The 18841-nt window shown below is 42.1% G+C and overlaps 1 protein-coding gene across 5 annotated transcripts in view; it reads left to right on the top strand.

The window, feature by feature from the left end:
- NRP2 (neuropilin 2) overlaps positions 1-18841 on the top strand; it is a 148558-nt gene that overhangs the window by 30378 nt on the left and 99339 nt on the right. For 4 of the 5 annotated variants that reach the window (XM_020972858.2, XM_020972859.2, XM_020972860.2 and 1 more), the window contains exons 3-4: positions 10585-10766; positions 17913-18143. In XM_020972858.2, coding sequence (XP_020828517.1) covers positions 10585-10766; positions 17913-18143 — 413 coding nt within the window. Of the gene's footprint in view, positions 1-10584; positions 10767-14976; positions 16253-17912; positions 18144-18841 lie in introns of those variants that run through there. The other variant, XM_020972863.2, reaches the window with a different exon arrangement.

The raw sequence follows: 18841 nt of genomic DNA, 5'->3' as shown, positions 1-18841 counted from the left end.
CTGGGAGCTGGGAGTAGTAAATGACTGTCTGAGAGCAAACTGCTCACCCGGGTGAAGGGGATGAACTCTTCCCTCACAACAGGGTACGAGGGAGGGCACTAGAAGAGGGGGTTTGGTAAATTACCCGGATTTCTTTCTTTGGCTCACCTTGGAATCAGGCCCCTATGCACTGCCATCAAAACACTCCTTTCACATATTCCTCAAAGTAGTCCCAGGCCTTTTTATTTCTCTGCCACATAGCTCTCAGAGGTAGCTAGGCATTGACATTATTCCCATTTTATAGATGAGGAAATCAATGCTTGGGAAACCTGGAGTTACTTATCCATGTTGGCTCATTCAGCCAGCCAACTCAGAACCCAAATGACCAGTGCCAGTGGTGAACTGCCATGGCTGTTTCCTGCTCCCCAGTGGCACGCCCCTCACACATCCAGTGAGAAACTGGCCTGAAGGAAGCTCCTGGAAATTCCAAGCTGTTCTTCCTTTTGTTGATGTGGCCTCATTTCCAAACACTAGGGAAGGGGCCCTGTGAGTTAAAGAGTGAGGGTGAAGATTTTATAGAGTTGGTCCTGGAGACCGAAATAGAACTAAACAGCCATGCGTACGCCCCGAATAAACAGCCTGCCGAAAAGTATTAAACAGCACATTAGCACATCTTGTTTTCTTATGTAACGAATGATTTTCCAGACATGTCCCATCTGAGCAAGATTCTCATCAGTGCTTCTCCTCCCAGGGGCAGGGGGCTAGCCACATTGCCACAGGAATGTGACTCACTGGTATGGGAGAAGCATTCAGCCAGGGATTGTGTGTGTGTGTGTGTGTGTGTGTGTGTGTGTCTGGGGGTGGTGGCGTCAGAGCTCTGCCGAGTGGGCTTCATCCGCCTTAAGTTCATCTGCAGTGAAACTTGTCAGACATACTGTCTGAAAAGAAAAGTCTCCTTCCTTATATAAAGCAACATTCTTGGCAGTTGGCTGTGTGAGGAAGAATGAGCAGTGAAAGGTTCTCCCCTATTGTGGGTCTTCTGTGGAAAAAAACCCAACTGTTATAAATAGATGGTATTTGTAGTTTCCGTTTTCTTGCCTCCAAGGTTTAGGGGGGATAAGCCTTTCAGTTTGTTTTGGGTTATACTCTCTATGTGATTCCTTTGCTAAATGGCCAGATTTCACCACCACCACCACCACCCTCAAACCCTGGTGACCTTGACTGAGAGAGGATTGAGAATGAATAGCTACAAATATTAAAGATTTGTGGAGGGAAGCAATAAAGGGGGGGAAAGAAATGCCAAATAACTTCTATTAAAAATACACCCAACATAGACACAGGTTCATCGACATAAACTTAACATATATGTCAAACACACCTAGACCTCTAAAACATAGAATAGAAACAATTCTTATCTAACGTCTTAGACCCATGTGACAGTTGGAAGGGACCTTTGAGGTCATGTGGTCCAACCTCTTTATTTTATAGATAAGGAAATTTAGGTCCAGAGAAGAGATCCAAAGTCACATGGCAAAATTGGGACTTTGGACCCATATCTCCTGACTCCTACTATCCAATGTTCTTTCTACTATATCGTACTTAATGTGTGAAACCTCACGAATCTATTGGTTGAATATATGTATATAATACCTAAATGTCATATCTATATTTATCTTGTTCACTTGTTTTCAGTTGCATCTGACTCTTAGTGACACCATTTGAGGTTTTCTTGGCAGAGATACTAGAGTGGTCTGCCATTTTATTCTCCAGTCCATTTTACAAATGAGGAAACTGAGGCAAACAGTGTTAAATGACTTGCCCAGGGTCACACAGCTAGTAAGTGTCTGAGGCTGAATTTGAACTCAGGAAGATGAGTCTTCCTGATTCCAGGCCTGGCACTCTATCCACTTTGACCCCTAGCTGCCTACATTTACCTACTTCTATATCATCTATATCCCTTTATTTGTCACCTTCAATTGATGTAGCCATCTCTCTCTCTCTCTCTTTCTCTCTCTGTCTCTCTCTCTCTGTCTCTCTCTCTGTCTCTCTCTCTCTCTCTCTCTCTCTCTCTCTCTCTTTCTCTCTCTCTGTCCCCATATATGTGTGTGTGTATATGTGTGTGTAGAAAGAGTATATATTTATACTCTATATACCCAGCACTTAGCACAGTGCCTAGCACATAGTAAGAATTAAATAAATGGTTATTGATTGATATGTGTATATGAGCAACCTCATGTGCTTGAAAAGGCACTGAATTTGGAATCAGAAGACCTGGATTCAAATCCAGTGTGACTGCTCTAAAGGAAGGTGGCAAGGTGATATAGTGGATAGAGTACTGGGCTTGCAGTCAGGAAGAGGAGTTAAAATCCTGTCTCAGGTATTTACTAGCTATGACACCGTAAGTAAATCACTTACCCTCTCTCAACCTCAGTTTACTCATCTGTAAAATGGAGATATTTGTTGTGAGGATCAAATGAGATATCATATGTAAAGCACTTTGCCAGTCAGTCAACAGTTAATCCACAAGCATTTCTTAAGCGCCTACTCCGTGCCAGGCTGGGAATACAAAAATGAGCGTGTTATTGAAAGACAATCCCTACCCTCAAGGACCATACATCCTAACAGGTTAAGTCACAGGGGCCTGATGTAGAAGTCTTGATTGTACCTTGATAAGAAATGAAGAGTTGGTTAGCCCGCGTACTCTCCTGAACTGCAGGTTCTGGTAAGGGTCCCAGGGGGAAGATGGTGCTTCTGGGTTGTGAATTCCCTGGCTGAAGGGATCTTCCAGGATGAAGAGGTTTCTGGGAAATGATAAAGAAGTCCCTATAAACGCTATCGCTGTTATTGTTGTTGTTATAGCTGTACTCCTACAATATATAGCCAAACGGCCACTTGTTGAACATGTTGTAGGAGGGCAATCTGACATTCAATGATATGCATGAACTTATATAAAATTAGCCCTTAAATAAATGGACACGTGATATATATATATATATATATATATATATATATATATATATATGCTTTATATATGTATATTTAAATACATCTGAATGTTTACAACTAAATATAACATTAATATTGGGTGAAGCAAGAGCATTGAAGCTGTGAGCTCTGAATCCAATGATTAAGTTACTCTTCCTACTATCTATCTGCTGTGTTAACATAAGGGAGTCCCCCCCCCTCCAGGTTGACAAAACAAATGTCCAGAGAAGAGAACTATTCAGTTAGATTATGTGCATCATAGTTCATATATAGAAACCTTCTAATGTCTTATAAGCTTATTGGGGGGTATCTCTCAAGTACTTTCTTATGACTTCTGCTTAGGTCAAAGAACCTTCTTCCAAACTGGGTTGAGATTTGGATTAGGCCCTAAGTGGTTCTCTGAACCTTGGCAGAGCCTATATGGGCCATTCTCCATAAGGAACCCCAGCTTAAATTAGGAAGGTTTCTTTATAAGTCCTTCAAAATCTATCCTGAATCAGTTTGAATTTTTTCATTTAATGACTTGAAGTCGACTGAATGGACCATTTATTTCAGCATCATGTGCATTATCTCTTTGTGTTTTAAGCCTTGCCTTCTGAAAAGTGGAAAAGCTAGTCCTCAGTTTTTTGCCACCTACCTTCCTCACAGTTTTTTTTTTAATGTAAAGATTAATGAGACAGTGTTTGTTTAAAAAAAAAAAGTCTTTGAGCTCCTTGGAAGAAAGGCACTCCGGGAGGTGATATATTCCCTGGCCTGGGTAATCTACCCATGAAATATGGCACTTTGAAAGTGTGAGAAACATCTCAAATCACTCTGACAGCATTTTAATTATAGTTGATTTGTTTGCTGCTAATAGTGAAAATGCTGTCAAAGTGATTCGAGAAGTGTTTTTTCCACTCATAATGTTATATTTCATGTTTTTGGAGTCATTGAAGCAGCGTTTTGATTTCAAGAAACACATGGGATGGCTCAGTGACTATAAGGAGACAACAGTCTGCGGGAAGTGGACATGGGTTCTTCAAAGACAAGAGCCCTTATCAAAAAATAGGCGATTGCTAACATAGTACACCCATGTGAAAAGGGGCTTAAAGGATGCATTTAGAACTAAAGTCATGGAAAAGGGAAGCAGGGTGCTTGGCTGCCTGGCTGGGCCTATGGGATTTGGGTATAGCTGCCATCATTGATAGGTATTTGCAACATAGAACGCTCATGATGTTTGGCAGCAATCACCTATGATACCAATATTTAAGGATATTTAAGTTGTGGGGTATCTATGTACTCCATTAATGAGAAATGGGATCTATAGAATCTAGGGAAGAAAGGATACCTTGGAGTAAGTTAGGAAAATCATCCTACCCTGTGAGAAATTTTATGCACTGTGCCCTTTACTGAGCTTCTAATTTTTGTCATATTGATTGAACTTGCCTTTGGTGCCTGCTAAGGAAGAAGGTTGTCCTTCTGGAAATCAGAAAGTTTCCTTGGTAGCTAGGTGGCCCAGAGCATAGAGTGTTGGACTTGGAGTCAGAAAGACCTGGGTTCAAATATTGACTCAGATATTTACTAGCAGTGTGACCCTGGGCTAATTATTTAACCTCTCTCTGCCTCAATTTCCTCATATGTAAGATAGCCCAATGGGCAGCTAGGTAGCACAGTGGATAGAGTGCTAGAGTTGTAATCAGGAAGATCTGAGTTCAAATCCAGTCTCAGAAACTGCCCAGTTGTGTGACCTTGGGCAAGTCACTTAATCTCTGCTTGCCACTGGAGAAGGAATTGGCAAACCACTCCAGTATTTTTGCCAAGAAAACCCCATGGACAGATGTCCACAGGGTCACAAAGAGTCGGATATGACTAAAATGACTGAACAACAGTAAGATACCATAATAGTAGTTCCTACCTCCCAGGGTTATTGTGAAGGACAAAAGAGATGATGGAGGTAAAGCTTTTTGTAAACCTTAAAGAGCCGAATAAATGCTAAATATTATTTAGAAGCTTGGATGAAATTTTTGCTTTCCCTTTCTTTCCTTGATATGCATCAACCCCATGGATAGCATCTTCTATGTAGCTAGCTAAAATAGTGCTCAGTGTGACATTAGGGTACGTGAATGGTCTAGATCATACACGATTCCAGTGACCTTCCCAATCTCCTGCATCCCCACACCCATCACCAGCAGCCATTTTTTCTTAAATTGATTTGTGCTATTTTCGCTCTAGGACCCACACTGTGAAATTAGGGAGAGTAGCCTAGATCTTGAATTTGCAAAGAAAATGGTGGAAAGCCAGCAGCTTAGCTTGTAGTCATCAGAAACTATTAACAGACACTTGAGGGAATGGTCCTAGGTGGATGAGGACCAGAAACAGAAACGTTCACACACACACACACACACACACTCTCTCTCTCTCTCTCTCTCTCTCTCTCTCTCTCTCTCTCTCTCTCTCTTTCTTACTCTCTTTCTCTCTCTCTCCATGCTTTAAGCCTGAAGTTCAAAAGTGGTGCTCTAGCTTTGCAAGGAATTTTTTCATTTTGAGAGAGATTATATGCCTAATGCCAAACAAACAGAGCAGTTAACATGTGTCTGTTAGTTTGTTCATGCTACAGTCCTTAAGCCCCATCATGTGTTTTTAGAGGAATCCCCTTGACACTGCCCCTCGGCCAGAAAGAACCCCCTGAAGAGCCACACAGGAAGATGGTGGCACCCAGATTTCCCTAAAAGCTCTTGTTAGACATAGAGCTACATTTGTTCAGAAACCACAGACTTTCTAAGCACAACTGAGCTCTTCACAAATTCACTTGATAATGTTGAAATATCTAAGAAGATTTGTTTCATTTGTAGGAAATCCTTCAATAATAACACATGTTTCCCAGAATGAGACGGTTGTGGCAGGAGGCAAACGAAACATTCTCTATGTGTCATTTGTATGGTGACTTTTTGTTAAAAAAAAAAGTGGGGAACAGGATGTTGTGTGGTTAAGTGGGGTCATGACTACCATGCTCAACTGGGAGGATGGCTACTTCACAGCAGTGTAATTGTTAGGGGAAGAGTATGCGACAGGAAGACCTTGGTAACTTGGCATTATGCTCTAAATAAAAAAAAAACTCACATTTCTTAGCAGTTTCAGAGCAACAAAATGCTTTCCTCAAAAACAGTCTTGTGAGGTCAGTATTACAAATTTTACCCCCATTTTACAGATGAGGGACTTGAGGTTAATTTGCCTGTAGTCAAAGGGATTGTAAGCAGCAAAGATGGGACATGAGCCCAGGTCTTCTGACTCGAAGTCTGGAACCCTTTCAAACACACAATATTGCTTGTCAAATGGTATTCATGTATGAAAACCCAGATTTGGTCAAAAGATCATAGGAACATGAAGCTAGGCCAGAAGGGACCTCAGAGGCTGTTTTGACCAACCTCTTCGTTCTGCAGATAAATTATTAGACTGATTCCCTGTAGGGATCCATTTAAGTAACAAGCTCTCCTAGTACATTGAGAGTATGATTTGATTTACAAAAATGTGATTTGTGTGTAACTTTATCAAGGATACCTTAATATTTAAAATTTGTTTTTCTCGGCATCCAACATGGTACCTTGTACACAATAGGCTTTTAATAAATGTTTGCCAATTAAAATGAAGGTGAAGAGGAGAATCGGGAAAAGGAATAAACATTTATATAGCAGCTACTATGTGCCAGGTACTGTGCTAAGCCAAGTTTTTCAAAAATATCTCATTTGATCTTTACTGAGAGGTAGCTGCTATCGGTATCTCCATTTTACAGTTGAAGAAACTGAGGCAAACTGAAGTTAAATGACTTTCTCAGGGTAACACAGCTCATATGTTGAGGCTGGATTTGAACTCAGGTCTATCCTTACTTCAAGCCCGGTGCTCTATCTATTGTGCCACTCAGTGCCTCCAGTGAATGGAATTTGACCACCTCTAAGGCCCCTTCCAGACTTAAATACTATAATTCCTTTTTATTGTTGTTTTTATTTTAAAAGTTGTGAACTTAACAAAAACAAATGAAATGGGTATTTCCATATACATAGTAGAACAACAACAACCCCCCAAAAAAAGGATAGTATGTAAAATTGAAAATCTCTATTATGTGTGGCTTGCTTTTCGTTTTTAAGTGTATGGTAAATTCAGCTTGTGGCTTTCAAAGCTGTCATCTTTGCCTGTGCTTTTTTCTGGCTTTCTTTTTGTTCTCTGTATTAAAAAAATGCCTCAATGACCCTCTTTCACTTCACTTCTTTTCTTGCTGCCTTATCCCTAACCCCTCTCACCCTTCCATTCCTAGTCCCACTTCCATTGGGAAAAAAGAAAAAAAGAAAAACAAAGCCCTTGTAACAAGTATGTATAGTCAAAGAAAACAAATTTTCACATTGGCTGTGTCAAAAATGTGTATTTTATTTTGTATCTTGAGTACGTCACCTCTCTGTAAAGAGGTGGATAAATGGTTTCATCATTAGTCCTCTGGCACTGGAATTGATCATTGCATTGATCAGGAGTTGGGGGGGTGGGTATCTTAACTTGGTGTCCACAGACAGATTTTAAGGAATCTGCAAATTGTGAAGAGAGAAAAAAAATTCGTCTTAATCTTCACTAACCTCTAATTGTTATTTGGCATTTCCATCAATTGCAAATGTAGGCAACCAACATGATTCTCAGAAGTGATCCATAGGCTTCCCCAGACTGCCAGTGGGGTCCTTGGCACAAAAACCAGTTAAGAACCCCTCTTAGAAGTAGGTTCTCTTCATTTTCAAGGTCATAGAAATACTCAGATCCTTTGGTCAAGATAGATGAGTGATTTTCTCATCCCCATTCCACTCCCTACTTCTGCGTAACCTTGAGAAAACCATGTTACATTTTTGTGGTTTGGGTAACTGCTAAGTAAAATGGGCCTCATACTTGACCCTTGCCCACTTAAGCTGGCAGCTGTGAGGAGTGAGGAATGTGGGCAGATGTTAGAGGTCCTTGTGTACCACTATTAGACAATCAGCCATCAATACCCAGGGAAAGCTTATGATCAGAAAGGCTTATCACATTGTGAGACTGATGGGTAGGGGCTTTCCTTACTGGGCCTGAGAAAACCTTGGGGGTTTTCTTGAGAAAAGCACCATGTCAACTTTCATTTTCCATCTGGGTCCAGTCAAATGCTCTTTGTTTCCAAAGTCAAGAAAGTGTCATAGCTGACTCAGTTCAGCTACCACGTGAAAATCATAAACTTGAGTTAATTACTCCCCCAGCCCCACAACCCAGCTTCCTCATTATTTTCTTCTGTCCTCTGTCTTCCACCCTAACCTTAACATCAGGGTTTTTTTGGTCAGGAGTCCAGTCCTCTTCATTCTTGGGCAGGAGCTGAGTCTGGTCTACTACTTCCCTTTGTTTCGTCAGCCCAACTCATTGGATTTGCCTGAGTTGGAAATTGTTGAGTGATAAGGTGTGTCTTGTGGGGCTGGGATGAGATAGGAGATCATTTTGCCCTGAACAAGCTACTTAACCAAGAAGACACTGTGTGTGATAGCCCGGGGAAGTCAGGATAACATGGAATATAATATTTCCAACTCTGCTTCATGCCCTGGAGGAAGAAATTTGTTACATGTTATTTTAACAGGTTGATGCAAAAGTAAATAAACAGGGAGAAGGAGGCAGAGAGAGAGAGAGAGAGAGAGAGAGAGAGAGAGAGAGAGAGAGAGAGAGAGAGAGAGAGAGAGAGAGAGTTTTCAGTAAATAATGTTACAGTGGCCGGCAATTTAAAGGGAGTTGTTGGGAGAAGTGGTTTCTCAACAAAGCAGCTGGGTCAGGAGTATTAAGTGGGAGCTGAGAAGAGGAAGCAAGAGGACGGAAACAGTGAACTGTAGGTTTCCCAAGCCCACAGCCTCCCTCAGTCCTCAGCCCTCCAATGTTAGGACTGGATGTGGTTGGGGTCTTTAAGGGGCCATTTCCCCAACCCAGCTTGGAACACTCCTTTAAGTGGTCTTTAAGTTTGGCAGTACCTTAGGAAATGCCCTAGAGCTGACATGTAGCCTCGCAAAGGATAATAGATGTACGGTTATATCAAGAAGAGACTGGTTCCCCAGGGATTCATCCTGGGCTGTCAGAGAAAGGGTTTTGTTGTCTTATTGAAGAGCTGAATTATGATGCTGATTCCTTTATTTTTAATGTTCTTCGCTTGTTGTCCCCGCTTATGGTGTAATGCCTTGAATTCTGCATTGTCATCTCAGGGAGGGAGGGGGCTAATTGCTATAGGTTTAGTAATATGTCTTTCAAAGAAGATAAAGATAAGGACTGGAAAGAAAAGAAAGCTGGGGAGAAGCGAGGCCTACTGGGAAGAGAGGAAGTGGAATATTTTCTAGGGAAGTGTTTGAAATGTGGTGCCATTTTGTCATGATAAGATCTCTCACCATGTCACTTGTTCATTCTGTAACCTTAGTAAGTCATACCACTGGTCTCAATTTTCCCATCTGAAAAATGGTCATGATAGCATGTATTCCTTACTGACCTCAGGCTAGAACAACTGAATGGAAAAGTTAACTGCAAAATAATAATGGGGAAAGGACCTGGCATAGGGGACTGTCATATGAGAAAGCAAACACTTTCTCTGAAACTTGTAGTCTTAGAGATAGTTGCCTAATGGAGAGAAGTTTAAGTGATACTCCCAGGGTCACACAGCTAGTCCATGGCAGAGACAGAACCTGAACCCAGATCTTCCTGGTTTTGAAGCCAAATCTATCCACTATGCCACACTTACTCTCAAAAGAATAACAGCTAATATTTGTATGGTGGTCTAAGTTTTGCAAAATACTTTACATCTATTATGTCATTTAATCTTCACAATAACCTTATGAGATGGTTGCTATTATTATTCCATTTGACAGATAATAATAAATAATAATAGTTAACATTTATAGAGTGCTTACTATGTGCCAGGCATCATGCTTAGTGCTTTATCATTATTATCACATTTGATCTTCACAGCAGTTCTAGGAGGTAGTTGCTATTATTATCCCCCTTTTTTTTTTGAGGCATAAAATGTTTATTAACCACTTAAGTGCCAGGGATACAAATACAAGCAAACAAGACAGTTCCTGTTCTCAAGTAGCTTACATTCTTTTTTTTAAATATTAATTTATTTTTAGTTTTCAACATTCACTTCCATAAGCTCTTGAGTTTTAAATTTTCTTCTCCTCCCTCCCTGCCTCCCTCCCCAAGATGGCATGCATTTTGATATAGGCTCTACATATACATTCCTATTAAACATATTTTCACATTAATCATGTTGTAAAGAAGAATTAAAACCAGTAGGAGGAACCACAAGAAAGAGGAAACAAAACAAAACAGAAGAAAAGAGGAAAAAAAAGAGCAAGTAGTGTGCTTTGATCTGCATTCAAATTCCATAGTTCTTTCTCTGGATGTGATTATCCCCATTTTATAGGTGAGGAAACAGAAACTGAGGTGGGATTTGAACTCAGGTCTTCCTGACTCTAGACCCAGCACTCTATGCACTGTGTCAAGCTGTCTTTCAGGCAGGAGGTCCTTAGCTACAAAGAACCAGACAAGAGCAAAGTATTCTTCTTCTGATGATTTGTTTTCTTCTTCTTGTGTGTCCCCTCCACTGTCATCAACTAGGTATGACTTCATTGAGATTCGAGATGGGGACAGTGAATCTGCAGACCTCCTGGGAAAGCACTGTGGGAACATTGCCCCTCCCACCATCATCTCCTCGGGGTCAGTGCTCTACATCAAGTTCACATCTGATTATGCCCGGCAGGGCGCTGGCTTCTCACTGCGCTATGAGATCTTCAAGACAGGTCAGTGATGCCCCAAGTGGAGATACAATCCTATCAGAGACCTCATTACCTCTAACCAGAGCTTGGCAGACTTGGGAAACCCGGGGAGGGGAGAGGGTGCAAGCCTGAAAGGGAAGATGGGAACCCAGGGGACATTTCCTCAAGTCATCTCCCAAGGGAAGGGGCTCTAAGTCATGTGGGTGGGAGTATGTTATTTTCTGCAAAGGTGATAGAGGAAAGAGAGGTATAAGGTGATAAGGATGAAACATGTTTTTTTTCTGGTGACCTATTCAAGAAAAGTAATGGGCAGAATGTGGTTTTCTAAGCAATTTTTTTAAAAGATCTTGCCCATCTACAGAAATCTCATTCATCCCCCAGAATTTGTGTTGGGGACCATTTCCATTTATCATCTCCAAGGCAGTGGAGTGAAATGGAAAGGAGTCAAAAGGCCTGGGTTCCAGTCCTGACTGCTAGTCTGTGTGTTCTCAGGGAAATCATTTCCCATCTGTGGGCCTCAGTTTCCTCATCTGAAAAAAACGACCAGTTGACCTCTGAAGCCCCTTCCAGCTCTCAGTCCATGGCCTATGAACCCTTGCTGAGAGAGCACCAACATCTATCCACAGCAGCCCCCCTCATTCTCCCCCTTCCCATTCCCAAACACATCTAGATTGCTGTGAAAACCAATCAGAAAGGTGTAGGAAGGAGAGGCAGAGAGGATTACATTTCTTAGCACTTGGCACCTGGGTCTCCCTTTGGTTTCCTGGTTTCTTTTTAGACCCCCAGCAGTCTGGGCTGGCACTTGATTTCATGGCTGATGTAAGGAAGTTTTCCTTTCTCTTCCCTCTTCATTGATTCAGCTCCCGTATTTAAGTACCCCAAGCAAAGGCCTTTTTCTGTATGGCCCTCGTGGCTCTCTTTAAGCCAAGGAGGAGTGATACTTGTCCCTCCAGAGCTCTCTGCTCACACACTTGCCCTACTTCCAATAGGCCAGTGGCATCCTCTTGCATAGCGATGATGCATTTCACTTCTGGGGGTTTTGTGACTGGCATAGTGCTAGGCAAAGAAGTGGCTTTGTCATAGAGGGGAGAAAGCCAGGTGCCTCCGGAGTTCAGTGCGAGGGGAACTATTCAGCAGTATTTTCTTTTTTACCAAATAGTTCTTGAAAGGAAGTGGTAGCTGCTGAAAGCACTTTTTATGTCTTCTCTGTCTAAATATTTGTCAGATTTGTCTGCATGAGAACAAGAATTTGCAACAAAATAAAGGGGAAAGCTATGTGAGTGAGCAGAAGCATAGACTATCACAGGGTGTGAGTAAGGGGACAAACTTGCTCCTGAGGAGGTTAATGGCCTGTGGTGGTCAGCCCTAGACCTAACTGAAGGGAGATAAGAATGCAGCAGGGCCCCAACATACTTTATGGCTGAAAGCAGGCCTGGCTCTAGCCTCTTGGAAATAACATCATCAGTATCATCCTGAACCCTCCTTAATTTTGGAAAGCAAGCTGGGATCAACAGAAATAGGTCAGTCACCAGCACTCAAAAATTGCACTGGGCAAAGTTTGTGTAGGAAATAGACACACAGGGGCTAAGGGGTGGAATGATGTAAGGTGACTGCAGTTAAGGCAGACAGAAGAAGTCAGATAGTTATTGATAGCTTCTGGTTTTACATCAACCCATTGAACCATCTCTTGTGACAAAGAACAGATAAAGTAAAAGTTAAGTCAACATGCGTTTATTAAGTGCCTACTGTGTTCCGCACTTGGGATACAAAGTAAAGCAGAAGACAGTCCCTGCTGTCAAGGGGCTTACAGTCTTATTGAGAACAATAACAGTTAAACAAAACCAACCAACTTAGTCACTGATCTGACAGCATATTCACTGTTCACATTCCTAGCTCCTCGGCTCTGCAAAGAAGGGAAGGTGGTACATTGTCTTGAGGGCCAACCTTCTTGGTTATTATAATTACACAGTGTCCATCTTGGTGTCATTTTCTGCATTTATATTATTATAATACTTGTGAAGAATCTAGATGGTGCAGTGGATAGAGCACAGGGCCTGAAGTCAGGAAGAACTGAATTCAAATAATGAGCTCAAATGTTAGCTAGCTGTGTGTCCTGGGCAAAGCAGTTAACATGCGTCTGCCTCAGTTTCCTCAATTGTAAATGGGGACAATAATATCACCAATCTTCCATGGTTATTGTGAAGATCAAATGAGATAATGTTTGTAAAGTCCTTAGCAAAGTGTCTGGTACAGTTTTTCTTCAGTTTTTTTTTTGGAGGCAGTTGGGGTTAAGTGATTTGCCCAGGGTCACATAGCTAGCAAGTGTCTGAACTAAATTCGATTTGAATTCAGGTTCTTCTGACTCCAGGGCTGGTGTTCTATCCACTGCACTACCTACCTGCCCTGGCATCTGGCACATAGCAGGCACTTAATAAATGTTTCCTTCCTTCCTAATTGTGGGGATTGTTTTCCTGGTTCTGCTTACTTTATCAGATATTCATCAGTCTATATAAGTCTTCCCATGAGAAATAGATAATTTGAGGACTGGTTTTCACCATTCTTAAGCTTTGGATATTACTGTAGTCTCAGAAATCCTTCAAACCAAAATAAATTTGCATTCACGTCAGTTTTAAATATAAAAGAGCACAATGTGTCCCTTTTCTGGTGAAGGGGTTAGTCAACAGAAGGAAGGAAAGGCGTTTGTCGGGAAGTCAGATCCAAGGCTGAGGGTCCTGCAGGTTGAGTGTCATTGTTTAAGGACCCACCACAGCACGACTTCAAATGCTGTAGCACATCTTTGGATTGCTAGGACACAGTTGTGGAGACCTGAATTCAAATCCTACCTGAGACACTTACTAGCTGTGTCACCCTGGGCAAGCCAAGTAAACTTTCTGTACCTCAATTTCCCCACCTGTATGATGGGGATATTAATAGAACCTAGCTCATAGAGTTACTGTGAGGATAAAATGAGATAACATACCCAAAAACCACCCTTAACGGGGTATGTAAATACTAGCTATAAAAATTTTTTTAAAAAGAAATAAATGCTAGTTATAGGTAGTTTTTAGGTGGTGAAGCACTTGAAGTGGACCTCTGGTCATGCAAATGTCAGCAATACAAAAAGGTCACCAAGTCACTCACTGGACCTTCCAGTCCCAAATGTGGGCACAGTAAGGTCATCAGGGTAACATCCCTGAACCCCAAATCCAGGTGCACAGACACATGGCTCTGCTGGGTACAAAATGAAGAAGAGTTGAAAATCCATCGAGGTGCCAGGCCTTATGCCCATGTTTCCACTGCTGGTGTCCTGGGGGAAAAACACACACACACACACACAAAGTTTACGTCATCAACTGAACATGAAAGAAATGCATGAATATACTGAAGAAATCCAAACAAACACCGCTCTGTTTGCTGCCTAGTATTCTTCAAAGAGAGCGAGAGGGGGAAACTGTAAACAGAGATATACAAATAGCCATACCAGAGGGCTTTGGAACCCAGCGACAGTATATTATACCATTAGAACACTAGTGAAGAAATATACCAAGAGAGATAAACTCACAATTTCAGTGCAGACAGGGAACATTGTGATGGGTCTGGGAGTTTCATGTCTGGCTCCAGCTGAAGTGGGCTATAAGAGATCATATATCACTTGATCCGTTTTTTTTTATTCTCTCTTTTTAAAAAAAATTTATTTATTTTATTTTTAGTTTATGAAATAAATCAAGCATTTCCATAACATCAGATTGGTTATCTGCATAGAAGGTTAGCAGGAAGAAAATCTTGCAAATTTGAAAATGAGATACTCCATCATGGTAGAAACAGCAGCAGAAATTTCAAGTATCATTTTTTTAAAATCACTGTTGGAAACCAAAAGATTTAGAGGTTCATTCCTCTCCTGCTGTCTCTTGAACTTGAGTTCAAGGTCAAGATGCCTTTCTTGGAACCTAGTGATGGCTAAACTTAGCATTTCAGCTGTAACATGTAACTAGGGGAATCCTAGCACCTTTGAGTTGAGGGGATGAGTGGTCTCGGTTAAGTTTCTTTTTCAATATATATCTTTTAGTTTGGCTTTTAGTTGGAAAACTTCTCTAGAAAAAGCTCCAGATACTTTTGGAAACCCTTGTTTAGGTTTTTCTGCTTTTGGGACTGCTGTTCCAATTACACAGCAGCTAGGAAATCGTGCTGGGCTAAAGCTGTTCGGAAAGAAGTAGCTCTCTGCTGGAGATACCACTTAGTTTCCCTGGCAGATCTTTGCATGCAGTGGAGAGAAGGGTGTCTGGTCCATCTGAATCCCTTTGATTTAAGAGTTAAGGAAGACCTTAACTTTAGTCCTGAGAAAGCTTATATTTTTTCTGGTGTCTGACTTAAGTGGATAGAGAGCTCCCTTCAGAGCTAAGAAAACCTGGTTTCAAGTCCTGATGCCCACCCATACCGGCTGTGTGACCTTTGTCCGGTCACTTAACCTCTAAGTATTCTAGGCAACTCTAAAGACTGCAAAGAAGGCGCTGACCTACAATAGTAGGAGTATTCTAAGGCACTTGGGAGTTCCCCATGGCAATGAAATCATGGGTCCAATCCCCATCCCTCTGATTTGTATTGAACATTCAGTATGCCTTCCTTTCTGGTATTCCGGCCAAACCCAGAGCAACAGGCAGGTTTCAAGATGCCATCAAGGGTTAGGCACCCACTATTTAAAAGAAAAAGGCCTGGTTGCTGTGGCTGTTGTTGCTGTTATTGTCTAATGTTATCCTGGTATCTACCTGCACTAGGATCTCTTCTGAGCTAGGGGCAAGCTGATGGAAGTAATAGCCCTGGGGCAGAGACACGCCTTTCCTTTGAGTGCCCAAACACAATCTTCTGGGAATCAAATGTATTTTAGAATCTTTCCTCTAGTCTTTTGTTTTGAAACAAAAGGAGCAAGCATGGGCAGGAGATGGGGGCTGTGGTTTGGAAAAGAGTGTGTTTGTGGTGATGCTGCAGAGGAACAGGAAGGAGGGGGTGTTTTCAGGAACCTTCTTTGAAACTGTTGGTAATTTCAAGCGAAATTTCCCTCTTGTGTGAAGCATCTGATGGGACCAGGGATTTTGCTTTAATTCCCTGCTCCCAAGGGAAATTCCAGTCCTCTTTAAAGAGAATTACAGTAAGGGTAGGCTCTAGGAGGGAAAGTCAATACTCCTCCCCTGGCTCTCAAAGCTGACCTGCAGGTTGAGAATGGAGATTTAATTTTCTCCCTGCCACGCATGTGGCCCTGCCAGCCGGCCTATAAGGGGAGGCAGCTCAGCAGCAGCTAAACCCTAACCTTTTCAAAATTCCTCTCGGACCCCTTGAAGATCTGCCAGCTGGCTGTGCTCTGCTGGGCTGCCCTGGATCTCATCACACTGGGCGAAGCAGGCGGCCAACCGAGGAAGCGCTACCGGAGCCCAGGATGACAGGAAACAAAGACAGGGCAGAGGATGGCTTAGCTGGTCTGGCTTCATGCTCCAACAGCCCAAGGGCTTGCCCAGTTGGTATGAATATCCATGACTGATGGAGTGAGTGCAGAACCTCTGAGCCACTGTGGTTAGAGATAGAACTCCAAAGAATTAAGAAAAGGTTCCTTCTGAGGTCTTTGTGGGTCCAGGGTCCCCTGCCCTGCCAATCTGCTGCAGTGGGTAGGGGAGAGGGTGAGGGGTGTGTGTGTGTGTGTGTGTGTGTGTGTGTGTGTGTGTGTGTGAGAGAGAGAGAGAGAGAGCGCGCGCGCGAGTGCATTTCCTTTTCAATTTTAAAGAAAAGGACATTTCTTTCTCTCCGATGCACATTTGCATGGCGCCTTTTAAAAAGTCAGACATTCTCTGCTTTCCAGAGAACCATCATCAATAAAGATACTAGTGAACCGGCCTGCTAGGGAGCCTCAGATAAAGACATCGCCACAGGCTAAGATCAGGTTATTGACACCACATAGTTATATTTCTGTGCAATCCCCAGAGGACACTTCCTTGCCAGTAAACACCTGGTTTATTGAATATTTCTGTGTTTTTCCTCCATGCTTGCAGTGTGTATGATTCTCTTCATAAATCCAGCTTACCTTTTTATCTGAGCTGAATGCAATCAATTCTAATTGCTTAGCATTTGTATTCAGTGTGTTGCTAGATAACTTGTGTTGGCTCTGCTATGTTTGCCACTGTGCATGCATATGTGTGTGCACGCGCACCTGTTTGTGTGTTGTTTTTGTTGCTGCAGCCACAGTGGTGCCACGCTGTCAGATTGGGAGAATTGGTGGCTCTGTTTGGCTGCAGCAGGAGACTTAGTCCTGTCGATGCTTACATTTTTCCTGCTATACAGGACGACTCCACCTAGAGGCTTTAAGGGGTAGATCGCTGTTGCTGTCCAAAGCCATACCAGCACAGGAATGTGTGCTGCATATAATGAGGAGAACTCCATCCTTTCTAGGAAGGCACCAGCAGGGACCTTACCAGTCATCTCTATCATGCAGAAATTAGACACTTTCCGAATGATGTCTTTCTCCAGACAGTGGTGGAAAGCCTTTAACGTCCCTTATACCCTGCTGTGATTCAGCGGCTAAAAACTCCAATTGTTAATTGTCTGATCACTACAGAGCAACTAGTTTTAATATGGTCATGACATGAATGGGGACCCAAGCTCCCCTTTGCCCCTCCCCTGAGGCACCTTGGATCTCAGTGGAGAGAGGGGGGCACTTACTTGGCTACGGTACAATGGAGGCCAGTGTTGAGGTCAGCAATAAATAAGTAGTAACATTGTTTTCCCTGCTGGCAATCAGAAAGCCTTCCTTAAGGATTGAAATAACTTACATTTCTGGAGCAGGCAGCTGAGTGGAATGAGAAAGGAGACTCTGTTCTTCTTTTCAACAGAATTCACACACATACACACATACACACACAAATGCACATACACATACACTTCTCTCTATCCCCCAAAATGTTTTAGTTGTTGTTTCCCTGAGATGTAGATCAGGCCAGATGTTTCTCCCCTTGGTCTGTGCTTGAGAAGAACCGGTTTGGGGGCTTTAATTGTGGGTGCTGAGAGGGTGTTCTCCAAGGATCTATCCAATGCAAAACATTGAGACTTTGACCCAAACATTTGGGTTTTCAAACGCAGCAAAGAGAGACCACTTTTTAAAAAAGTGTTGCAATTCTTTCTTACTTCTAGGCTCTGAAGATTGTTCAAGAAACTTCACCAGTTTGAATGGTACCATTGAATCCCCTGGGTTCCCTGATAAGTACCCACATAATCTGGACTGTACCTTCACCATCTTAGCCAAACCCAAGATGGAGATCATCCTTCAATTTATGACCTTTGACCTGGAGCACGATCCATTGCAAGTGGGAGAAGGTGACTGCAAATATGATTGGCTGGACATCTGGGATGGCATTCCTCATGGTGAGTAATGATGGATTGTAGATATTTTTCTCAGTAGATTGCCCTCTGTCTGCAAATCACCTCAGTAACACCAAAAAGAAAGAAAGAAAGAAAGAAAGAAAGAAAGAAAGAAAGAAAGAAAGAAGAAAGAAAGAAGAAAGAAAGAAAGAAATCAAGGATTTTAAAACTATAAAGAATTCTCTAGTGCTAATTCAAAGGGTGATGACCCGTTGTTCTCAACTAAAGACAGGAGAGATGGTAGAAGTTGTCCTGTCTTCTACCCTGGGATTCTTTGAGAATTAGATAGACACTATATTTTCAGGCTAAGTTAGAGGAAGTTTGTGTGGAGACGAGAGTGAGCCAGACAAGATGGTGACACTAGAAAAGAGTTCTACCTCTGAAAGTCAGAAGACTTAAGTTCAAATCCCACTTCTTAGACTTACTGTCTTTGTGACCTTGGACACATCACCCAAACTCCTTAAGTCTCAGTTACATCATCTATGAAATGAAAGAGTTCAAAACCTTACTTTAACATGTAATTGGGGAAAAATAAAATATCGTTTAAAAAATAAAATACAATGAAAGGGTTGAACTAGGTAGCCTTTGAGGTCCCTTCTAACTCAAGATCAATGACCCACTAACTTCAATAGGGTCTTTCCAACTCTGTGGGTCCAGGGTTTCCACATAAGATGACTCCTCTCCAATTAGAAGTTGTACCC

This window comes from Phascolarctos cinereus, unplaced genomic scaffold (genome assembly GCF_003287225.1).
Source record: "Phascolarctos cinereus isolate Bilbo 61053 unplaced genomic scaffold, phaCin_HiC Scaffold_7;HRSCAF=346, whole genome shotgun sequence".
Classification (NCBI taxonomy): Eukaryota; Metazoa; Chordata; class Mammalia; order Diprotodontia; family Phascolarctidae; genus Phascolarctos; species Phascolarctos cinereus.
This window is presented reverse-complemented; position numbering and strand designations above follow the sequence as displayed.